The 11093-nt window shown below is 40.1% G+C and overlaps 1 protein-coding gene across 1 annotated transcript in view; it reads right to left on the bottom strand.

Moving 5' to 3' along the window:
- Positions 1 to 2861: 2861 nt before the first annotated feature.
- Positions 2862 to 11093, bottom strand: part of LOC122560735 (protein kinase C beta type) — a 298145-nt gene continuing 289913 nt past the window's right edge. The window contains exon 17 of the mRNA XM_043711728.2: positions 2862 to 3497. Coding sequence (XP_043567663.1) covers positions 3345 to 3497 — 153 coding nt within the window. The 3' untranslated portion in view covers positions 2862 to 3344. The remainder of the gene's footprint in view (positions 3498 to 11093) is intronic.

Genomic DNA, 11093 nt, shown 5'->3' with positions numbered 1-11093 from the left:
AATGTAAATGCTGTAGATGTTCTTCTCATCTGATGTGGCTTTCAGTTTGACTGATAATTGAGGCTAATGATGAACTCTTCTAATTCTGCTTCTGTGCAAGTCTAAAACATTATTGTTCAACGTAAGGACTAAAGGTGTAAAGTTCATTGAGAAGGCACACAACAGGAACTATCATGGGTTCAAAGTGCAGACGGGGGTGTTGAGCAGATTTAGAGGACCTGGAAGCAGGCAAAACACCAGAGTCCATGATTTTTCTTCCTGGATCTGGATTTAACTCAATACATTGTCACATGCTAACATGAGACAGTGATATATTTATCCTGATCGTTCACATCTGCTGTGTAATGGGATTTGACTAATTGAAAGGTGATCTTAGTATAGCAGAAGCGACATTATAGTGCCATATTCAGACCAATATTAATGCAATGTGACAATAGTAGATGCCACTCTGACAGGTATAGACTTTAACTTACGTTGAACCCCGAGTGAATACTTCGTACTTTGGTGCAGAGTTTTAATTAAAAAGTTTTATTTTAATTGTTCAAGATGGATCACCTTTAACGGTTTGGAAACTCTCGTGCATGAGCATCTGCCAACAACAAAGACCTATACACAAAAGTCATGCATATTAAATCATTCAGTAATTATTGCAATACTTTTGGAATTTTTTGGCAAGCTTTACAACACATTAATTTGTTTTGTAATCAACTGTACAGACACAGTGTGATCCTGTGAAAAAAGATGCATAGACGTCACAAGGTACGTTACATTCCATGAAATGTGACTGATTAGAAAACATTTACATCCATAAAATATGGAAGACACTTTTTTAAAAACATGTGTGACTTGCTGTAGACTTAGCTCATTCCTCATTAAACTTGTCCCATCCAAGTTTCTTTATCCCTCAATTTTCACCCCAAAGCTGTCCTTAGTACCAAGTCCCAGCAAATTAAGGTTCTTTGAATTTTCTCATTATTTTCACCAAGAGCCACACATGGAAATCAGCTCTTAAACTTTAGAGATTGTGAAATTTTCAATGAATTATCTACATTATACCAACAGCTGAAAACCTCCATCAATAAATCTGCCTATCCCAAGGTTTAGAACGGGACTGATGGAAGAATTTGGCTTAATACTGCATTGTATGATGTAAACTCTGGATTCCCAGTCTAGTAACATAATGAATTCAATTGCAAAATTGGAGGTAAACTGTAAGTTTACATCAAACCATAATAATAAGTTGTAAAATTGTGTGAAAAAGTTCTCACAGAAAACATCTTAATGCTTGAGTTGTTTCCCTTGACTGACCTCAATAAGATTGGGAGTTAATGAAGGGAGAACAGAGGGGATCCTTCGCTATACAGTCAGAGTAGGCCAATGAGATGTATCCAGAGGAAGAACGCAGTTCAAATAATATTACATCATGTATTTTAAAGTGTAATACGTGTGACAACCAGGTATAGTAAGTATCAGAGGACAGAATTAGCTCCTTAGAGGAATAAACATAATGCAGGAGTGGAGTGAAAGTGCACAAGTCTAAGTTATGTATAACTCTTTTATACTGAGATGTCCAAAGGTTGTAAGTGGCACAGACAGGGTAGATAGGGAGAATTCTGGATTAGTGGTGCTGGAAGAGCACAGCAGTTCAAGCAACATCCAAGGAGCTTCGAAATCGACGTTTCGGGCAAAAGCCCTTCATCAGAATAGTTACTGCTATGTGGAGAAGTCAATGGGGGAACAATTTTAAGGTAAGGAGCTGTAGGTTTAGAGGGGATTTTTCACCCAGGAGTTTGTAATTCACTCCCTAAAAGTGTGGTAGGGGCAGAAATCATCAAGACATTTAAGAAGTATTTGGGTGAGCACTTGTAATGCTAAAGCATAAAAGGTTACTGGCTCTGGAGAAGTGTTCACATCTGACCATGGCAATATGGAGATTTTTTTTAAGGCTGTTGTGATAGTGTTCATAACTCTGAGCCAGGAGGCCTATGTTCAGATGTCACCTGCTTGTGAGGTGTGTAGAAAGTATCTATCAGACAACAGGTCCAAGCACTGGAAAATGGGATTAGAATGGATAGATATTGGATAACCAGTGCAGATACGATGGGCTGAAGGGCCTTCTTCTGTGCAGAAAAAAAGCTGTGGTTCTGGTATTGGTGCATCTTCCACATTATTGGGGTCATTGATGAATCAAAGGAGACCATTTTTTGTGATCATGAGCCAGGTAATGTATTTCCAGCACTTCATTTCTTCTGTTTGCTGCTTTAGTTCTGATTTACTGGTAGATAAGAATCACATTATTGTGCCTGAATTGTGACATAAAGTAAGTGGGATACTAACAGCAGGTGAGAAGTCTATTTAAGATTGAATGTTTTCGATTGATTGAGTTTATTTGTAAGTGTATTTTGTTCTGAAAATGCCGATAATGTTTCCAACTTCCTTGTGCTTTGTAGAATATAGTGAACATAATTTTAAACTCCACTCCACAACAATGTGGCAGACAGGAAGCACCCAGTCTCAGGTGGAAGAGCGCCAAATGCTAGATTTGTGCAGTGTCCAGGGGCCTGTGTCTGAGACAGCCATCAGACTTATGCACGTGCAAATAAAATGCCTTCTCTCTGTCCACTCTTATAAGATTGCACAACAGTGTGAAACCCCAAGCTGTGAAGCCCACAAACCCACTGGTTACCCCCCTCCCCCCACCCACTGTTTCTCATTGTTTCCATATGAATGAGGAGGTCCCGCTCATAGGTGTGCCCTGAGCCACACTGTCAAGTAGGGAGACTGCTTTCTAAAATCAGTTAAGCACTACCTCACCATGCCCCCCCCCCCCCCCCAACCCTTGAATTTTGGGGCAATTTTATTTCCAGATTCTTCCGGAACACCTTTTTTATTCCAGTTTCAGCATTCACCCAGACATGGTGATCAAGACTTTAGTTTAACACCCGCTTGATACCTCTGACAGTGCGGCACTCCTGCAATGTTGTGCCATAGATCTAGCCAAAGTCCCAGTGTGGCCACATTAGATGAGGTTTTTCCTTTCCTCATTAGCTTTAGTGATTGGTAAGCCCTAATCACTGCCCTCTACTTCCTCTATCCTGCTCTTTGTCTGGATTTAGGGACAAAAGCAGGTCAGAATGCAAGCTACAATATTTGTTTTACATATCTTCAGATGGATTCCCATCACTGTTTGAGGCAGGTCTAGGTCATACAATGTTCAGTAGCCCTATATCAAAACCTCATTTGAACCTGGCACCTAGATGAAGGAAGATCAATACTTGAAATTGTGTTCTGTTTCAGTTTAAAAATACAACAAGCGTTTATAGAAATGAGCCTTCATGTATTCCTTAAACTTGAATAACAAATTCAGGATTCACGTAGGAAAATCCTGCAAATTCATTCTGATCCAGGTTCATGATGAAAAGTTTGTCGGTGGGGGTGAGCTCCACAGGTTGCCGGGTGAATTCACGGTCAAAGTTGCCGGTGTCTCTGAGATTTTTCTGTCAGGAAATGAAAAGATTTTGTTTTTAGCAAATGTGCTTCTGTGTTTGGCAGCATATTTCACAGCTGTCAGCTGACAGTGTAACTCTTTCTAAAGTCTATCCCTCAGTGGTGAGAGAGTTGAAGACTTTGCAGTCTCAACATGTAGGAGCTCCTGTAGTAACGGAAGTGGTGTAGAATTGCTTAAATGAACATCTAGTGTGGATGTCCAGACAAGGGGATCTCCAGACTCACTGCAAAGTGACACTGAAACCAAGGGGAACGACATCGAACTGCACTGAGAGTGACTCTGTCCCATGATCTTTGAGAGGAACTACCCTCTCGATCTCACCACAACCTCAACTGCACCATCAGAGAAATATCCTAGATCATCATTCGTCCAGCTTGAGATAAATCCTTACAAAAATGACGAGCCAAGTTCTCTGTATCTGTCCTGTTATTATTCAAGTGATGTTTCTCCTGTATCTGGTGGAAGCCGCTGATAATTCTCATTAACCTGAATAGAAATATTGCTGATTATGCACAGACCCACTCTCTGCTATGTTTAATGTCCTGAGGCCAGTTCAGCACAGAACAACTGAACGCCATTGCCAGCACCACCACCCACCAACCACCCCCATTCCCCAACCGCCCCTAAAGAATCAGGTCATGAGTGTCTGTGGAGCTAGCTTTGTAGATCAGTCACTTTGGGAGGGCCAGCAGGGTGATGGGTCTGTCCTAGTCCATCCAGACCCAACAAGCAGGAATTGAGGATTGTATGAATAATTGTGAGGCAACACCCAGACTTCCTGGGGCAACACTTGGGTACTGGCACAAAAACAGAAATTGCTGGGAAAGCTCACAGGTCTGGCAGCATCTATAGACTGAAATCAGAGTTAACGCTTCAGGTTCAATGACCCTTCCTCAGAGCTGACCAGGGCTTTGGCTCTGTATGCCAGGTGACACTGGGTACACTGGGTAATCAGTCTCCCAGCGATTGACATGGAACACTGGCTCTATGTGCAAGTTGACTTTGAGAATCTGACTCCCAAGGAACAGTACTGGCGTACTGAGTACATACGCAAGTTGACTCTGGGTAATGAAACTGTGTGGGCTTTCACTGGGGCAGTGCAAATGTCACACATCAGAAACTGACAAAAATAAACATTAACAAACTTTTCAATGGGTTGCCATGGAGATGTCTCTGGGAATATTATTGGTTCTCAGAATCATGCTACATCACTGACTATGAAATAGAAAAGAGAACCTTCCCTCCCTGAACCTGGTATCTGGAAGCCATTCACCTCCACCCTCACTGACCAACATCTGCTTTATCTGACTGTATGGATGCAGTAGCTTGGAAACATATTGGGAATTTTAAATGTAGATAGATCATTTCTTAAGGGAAATGATTTCTTCAGGGAGGTGATGAAAGATCAAATAGTTGTTTTACTCCTGTCCAGAAAAACAAACTTTATTCACTTACCTGTGCTGCTGAACTTTCTGCCCTAAATGCAGCTCTTGGTGTGACCCATTCTCTGGCCCTGCTTGAAGAGCTGGTGGAATAAGGGTCATACAACTGGCACTGGACCTTGTTTTTAAAGGCTCAGGCCATTTCAGAATTAATGGACCCTCATGCACGGATACACCAGAATACAGATTCTAAATAAACACAAACCAGTGATGTTTCCAATGAACAGACTAGACAACAATCCCCAAGGAGAAAAGGGATCCTTAATATTGATCAGGAGAGAACCTCCCACCCCCAAAATCATGGATCCTGATAAATAATCACTAAATAATCAATTTAAAATGGACAGGAGTTTTCCCAAAACAACAGGCCATCATAAGCACAGAGTAGATAGCATGGAGATGTTGGGCACCCATTAAACATAGATTAGCCTCAGGTGGAATGCTTACTTGGGAAAGTGGCATTCCACAATGATCAGTATTCAACCTTGTTTGTGAGCAGAATCCCATATCCTTCTGGGCAGCATGTTTACCACTGACAAGATAGGTCATTAATGGATGTGGACCAGTTATACCCTAACAAAAATAGACTGAACACACCTAACATAGACAGACCACAGAAAGCCCAAATATACACACGCTAGAGTGACACTGCAATAAATAGCTGCCACAGACACAGACATTTATGGCAAACACAGAATAGAGCCTATAATTCAAAATAGACCTCAGTGTCCAATTAATTCAATTTGCCATAATAAATAGGTTTAAAAAGCTTACAGTTAACATAAACCAGAAAGATGGGAGCGAAGGAAAACTATAGCCTCTCAGAAAGGAATATCAGGGAAATCACAAAATAACAATAGTTCAGATCAGATAAATCTGTGAAATAAAAATCATGCACTTATCAAATAAAGACCAGACATTTCAAAAGATAGGAAAATCAGGAACCACACAATATACAGATCAGAATCCTTAAGAAATGGACACCAGAGTTTACTATGAACATACATTAACCCCGTAAAAAGCAATCAAGTGTAGCACCCAAAATTAAAGATTGCAGCCCTCCATTAATATGGGCTATAATTAACAAACCCAGTCCAAGTCCTCGATTTTTACATTATAGAAACTTTTTCAAACATAATAGTTTACAAAGAACAGAGCCCACAATAATGTTAGAAAGATCCATGATAAGCATAAACTAGAGGAATTAATAGAACAGGAGCCTCATCAACACAGATTATTTGCCTTTAATAACATGGAACAAAATTCTTCATGAGAAATTAGTGGAGGTGTTTGGGTTTTTTTTTGGAGGCTCTGTTTTCTGTTAATCAAGTGCTTGTAAAAGTAATCTCCACTAGTCACTTACTATTGCCTTTCGAAAACACAAATATGGGCTTCCCAACAAATCCAGGTAAACAAAATGGAAATCACACATCAAAGACTATCCCAAAGAACACTGGATCAAAGAAAAACACAAATAAACAGATTGAAGATCCCAAAAATACAAAACAAAGAAATTTCCAAATGACACAAATCAGAAAATCTATTACAGAACAGATCCACAAAACCTGAGCCTAAAGGGGTCACAAAACAGGGGCCTCAAAATAAAATCAATCTGGAAAGACTTTGAATAAACAAAAATCAAACAGAGACGTCGCTTGAAATTAAGGATCAGAAACCATCTGATAAATACAAACCAAAGATATGCCCGTAAATACACACTAAAAAGACTCCAAGCAAAAACAAACCAAAGGATCTGAGAAAAGAGGGATCACATCCTTTTAAGAAAAACAAAATCACAAAATTAGCAGAAACTAATACTTTCAACAAATACACCACAGAGGCTACAACAGCCCATCAGAATCTGTCAACGCATATAAATCAATGACACAAGCATGAACTTGTAATTAAAACATGCATCCAGGAAATATAGTCCAGAGACACCAAGAAATACAGACCTGAGACACCATACACAGTTTGGTCCCCTTAAATAAGCAAAGATGTACAGGCATTGCAGACAGGCCAGGGAAGGTTCACTCAGTTGATCTCAGGGCTGGAAGGATTTTCTTATGAGCAGAAGTTGAGTTAGTTGGGCTGCACACATTGCTTTTTATAAGAATAAGAGGGAACCTTCTTGAAACATTTAAGATTCTTAGGGTGCTTGACAGGATTGATCCTGAGAGTTTGTTTCGCCTTGTGGAAAAGTCTAGGGCCAGAGGGCATAATCTTCAAGTAAGGGGTCATCCATTTAAACCAGAGATGAGGAGGAATTTCTTCTCTCAGCAGGCACTGAATCATCTGAATTCCTTAATGCAGAGGGCTGCCAAGGCCGAGTCATTAAATATATTCAAGGCTGAGATAGAGTTTTAATTAGTTTTATTGGGAAAAGACAGGAAAATGGAGCTAAGGATTATCAGAAAAGCCATGGTCTTATTGAATGGTGAGCAGACTCAATGGTCCAAATACCTATATCTTTTCTGAGGTCTTAACGTTTTATGGTCTTGGGCAGCACAAGTAGCTCAGTGGTTAGCACTGCTGCCTCACAGCACCAGGGACCTAGGTTTGATTCCAGCCTCGGGGCGACTGGAGTTTGCACGTTCTCCCCGTGTCTGCATGGGTTTCTTCACACAGTCCGAAGATGTGCAGGTTGGGTGCATCGGCCATGGGAAATTATCCATAGTGTTAAGTGCATTAGTCAGAGGGAAATGGGTCTGGGTGGATTTCTCTTCGGAGTAACTTGTGAGGCTGAAGGGCCTGTTTCCACATTGTTTCCACAGACAAGAGATATCAACACAGAGCAGACAGAAGAAAGACAGCAAAGAATCCAAAACATACAGATTAGGGATCTCAACATATACAGATCAAAGACTCCAAGATATATAGACCAGGGGTTCACTCAATCATCTCACCACATAGAGATCAGAGATTCCAAGATATACAGACCAGAGATGTCAAGAAGTATAGGTCCTGATGAAATCAAATATACAGAACAAAAACCTAGGATATCCACAGATTTAGCAATCAGAAACATCAACATATACACATTAAAGACCCCAAGAAACACCGAGCAGAGACCACAATATAGATAGACGAGACACTTCATGATATAGAGACTAAAAGTCTCAAGGTATGTAAACCAGAAATCCTAAGATTTGCCACCATACCTCAAAATATAAGAATCAAAGACATAAATGCACAAATGCTCTGCAAGTACAGAACAGTACAAAAATAGACTTAAATATACAAAATATACAAATCATGAACATCAAGATGTATAGACCTTAGACCTTCAAGAAATTTAGAGCTGAAAAATGTGTTGCTGGATAAGTGCAGCAGGTCAGGCAGCATCCAAGGAGCAGGAGAATCGACGTTTCGGGCAAAAGCCCTTCTACATTCCTGATGCTGCCTGACCTGCTGCGCTTTTCCAGCAACACATTTTTCAGCTCTAATCTCCAGCATCTGCAGTCCTCACTTTCTCCTTCAAGAAATTTAGATCAGACATCCCAGGAAAAGCAGATTAAAGACACAATATTTATAGAATAGAGATTCCAAGATACACGGAACATGATCCCAAATAGTGCAGAGCAAAAATTCCAACAAATATAGATCACAGGCCTCAACATAAAAAGTGGGTGACCTATGAAAATATAGACTATGTACCTCAACATATATACAGACACAAACTTCAACACATACAGATCTGATTATTCAACAGATAGATGAGAAATGTGAGGAACTCAAAAATGTATAGGCCAGAAATATATATATATTATATATATATACACACAGTTCAGAGATCTCACATTTAGACTACAGAATTGAACATATACAGACCACATACTCCAAGATATACAGATGAAAGATTTCAGTATGCACAGACCAAAGACTTCAACATATCAATACCAGAGATACTAATCAACCAAAGATATACAGACCAGATAATCCAATGTTTACAGTTCAGACACAAGGAATTGAGGCCAGATAACTCAAGATTATAGATAGGAGCCAATAAGGTACACCAACCTAAGATCTCAAGGTATGTAGACCAGAGACCTCAAAGATATACATACCAGTTATCCAAGATATGCAGACCAAAAACCTAAAATTATAGAACTCAAGTATTACTAAAAAGAGACAAATTTTGTCATTTTTTTTGTTTTGCATTCATCAGTACATTTCACAACAATACAAATTCAGGGGGTAATACTATCATTTATACCTCTACCTATCAGAGTCTACTTTCCAATCAAGCAGCAGTCTTCTTTCATGCAGTATTCGGGATAGTTTTCTGCTCAACTTTGTATAATTGCTAAACAAGGAATTAGGAGGGATGAAGAGGACTATGAAATGTCCTTGGCTTTCATTAACAGGGGGATCGAGTTTAAGAGCCACGAGGTTTTGCTACAACTCTACAAGTCCCTGGTGAGACCACACTTGGAATATTATGTCCAGTTCTGGTCGCCCAACTATAGGAAAGATACAGAGGCTTTGGAGAGGGTGCAAAGCAGGTTTACCAGGTTGCTGCCTGGACTGGAGGGCTTGCCTTATGAAGAAAGGTTGAATAAGCTCGGACTTTTCTCTCTGGAGAGGAGGAGGAAGAGACGTGACCTGATCGGGGTATACGAGATAATGAGTGGAATAGATAGAGTCTATAGCCAGAGACTTTTCCCCAGTGTAGGATTGACTGGTACGAGGAGTCATAGTTTGAAGATATTAGGAGGAAGATATAAAGGAAACGTCAGAGGTAGGTTCTTTATGCAGAGAGTTGTGAATGCATATAATACGTTGCCAGCTGTGGTGGTGGAAGCAGAGTCTTTGGGGACATTTAAGTGACTGCTGGACATGCACATGGATAACAGTGAGTTGAGGGGTGTGTAGGTTAAGTTATTATATTTTACATTAGAATTAAATCTCGGCACAACATCGTGAGCCAAAGGACCTGTTCTGTGCTGTACTTTTCTATGTTCTATGTTCTAAATAGGATTACGGAGAATCCCAAGGCATTTTCAGAAGCAAGAGGGCATCTAGGGAAAAAGCAGGTCCACTCAAGGACAAAGAAGAGAACTTATGTATGGAGGCAGAGGAAGGGGTGAGAAGCTTAATGAGTACTTTGCATCAATACTCACCAAGGACGAGAATGCTGATAAGTTTGGGGAAGTGTATCTTGATATTCTAAGGCATGTTGATATTAAGAAGGAAGAGGTGTTGGGTGTCTTGAAAAACCTTACGGTACGTAAGTTCCAAGGGTCTGATGGGATCTATCACAAGTACTGAGGGAGGCAACAGAGGACATAGCTGGGGCCTTATCAGAGATCTTTAGCTACAGATGAGGTCCCAGAAGACTGGAGAATAGCCAATGTTGTCCCTTTGTTTAAGCAGGGTAACAGGGATAATCTGGGAAATTATAGGCTGATGAGTCTTACATCAGTGGTTAGGAAATTGTTGGAGAAGATTCTACAGATAGGATTTACTCGCATTTTAAAATAATCAACTTCTTAGGGATAGTTAGTGCGGCTTTGTGCATGGAAGGTCTGAATGACAAATTTGATTCAATCTTTTGAGGAAGTGACAATGATGATTGGTGAGGGTAGGGCAGTAGATATTATCTTCATAGACCTTTCAAAAGCATTTGACAAGGTCGCTCGTGGTAGGCTGCTCCAGAAGATTAAGTCACATGGGATCCACAGTGAGTTGGTAAATTGGATACAAAATTGGCTTGGTCAGAGCATAGTTGTAGAAGAGTGTTTTTCTGACTGGAGCTCTGTGACTAATTGTGTTCCACAATGCACAGTGCTAGGATCTCTAGTTTTTGTAATTTACATAATTGATTTAGATGATTAGAAAGTTTGCAGATGAGATGAAAATTGGTAGAGTTGTGAATAGTGAGGAAGATTGTCAAAGAAAGCTAGATATAGACCAGTTGGAAAGATGAGCAGATAAATGGCATCTGGATTTTAATCCAGACAAGTGTGAGGTGATATACTTGGGAGGTCAAATTCAAGAGGAAAGGCAGGACCCTTAGAAGCATTAATATCTAGAAGGATCTTGGATTGTAAGTCCATTGCTCTCTGAAAGTGACAACACAATTGGATAAGGTGGTAAAAGAATGTATATGGCATGCTTGCTTTCATTGGTCGGGACATTGA

This window comes from Chiloscyllium plagiosum, unplaced genomic scaffold (assembly GCF_037043375.1).
Source record: "Chiloscyllium plagiosum isolate Xiang-an unplaced genomic scaffold, Cpla_swu_hap1 HiC_scaffold_20, whole genome shotgun sequence".
NCBI lineage: Eukaryota > Metazoa > Chordata > Chondrichthyes > Orectolobiformes > Hemiscylliidae > Chiloscyllium > Chiloscyllium plagiosum.
The sequence above is the reverse complement of the archived record's forward strand: the minus strand, read 5'-3'. Positions and strand labels throughout refer to the sequence as shown.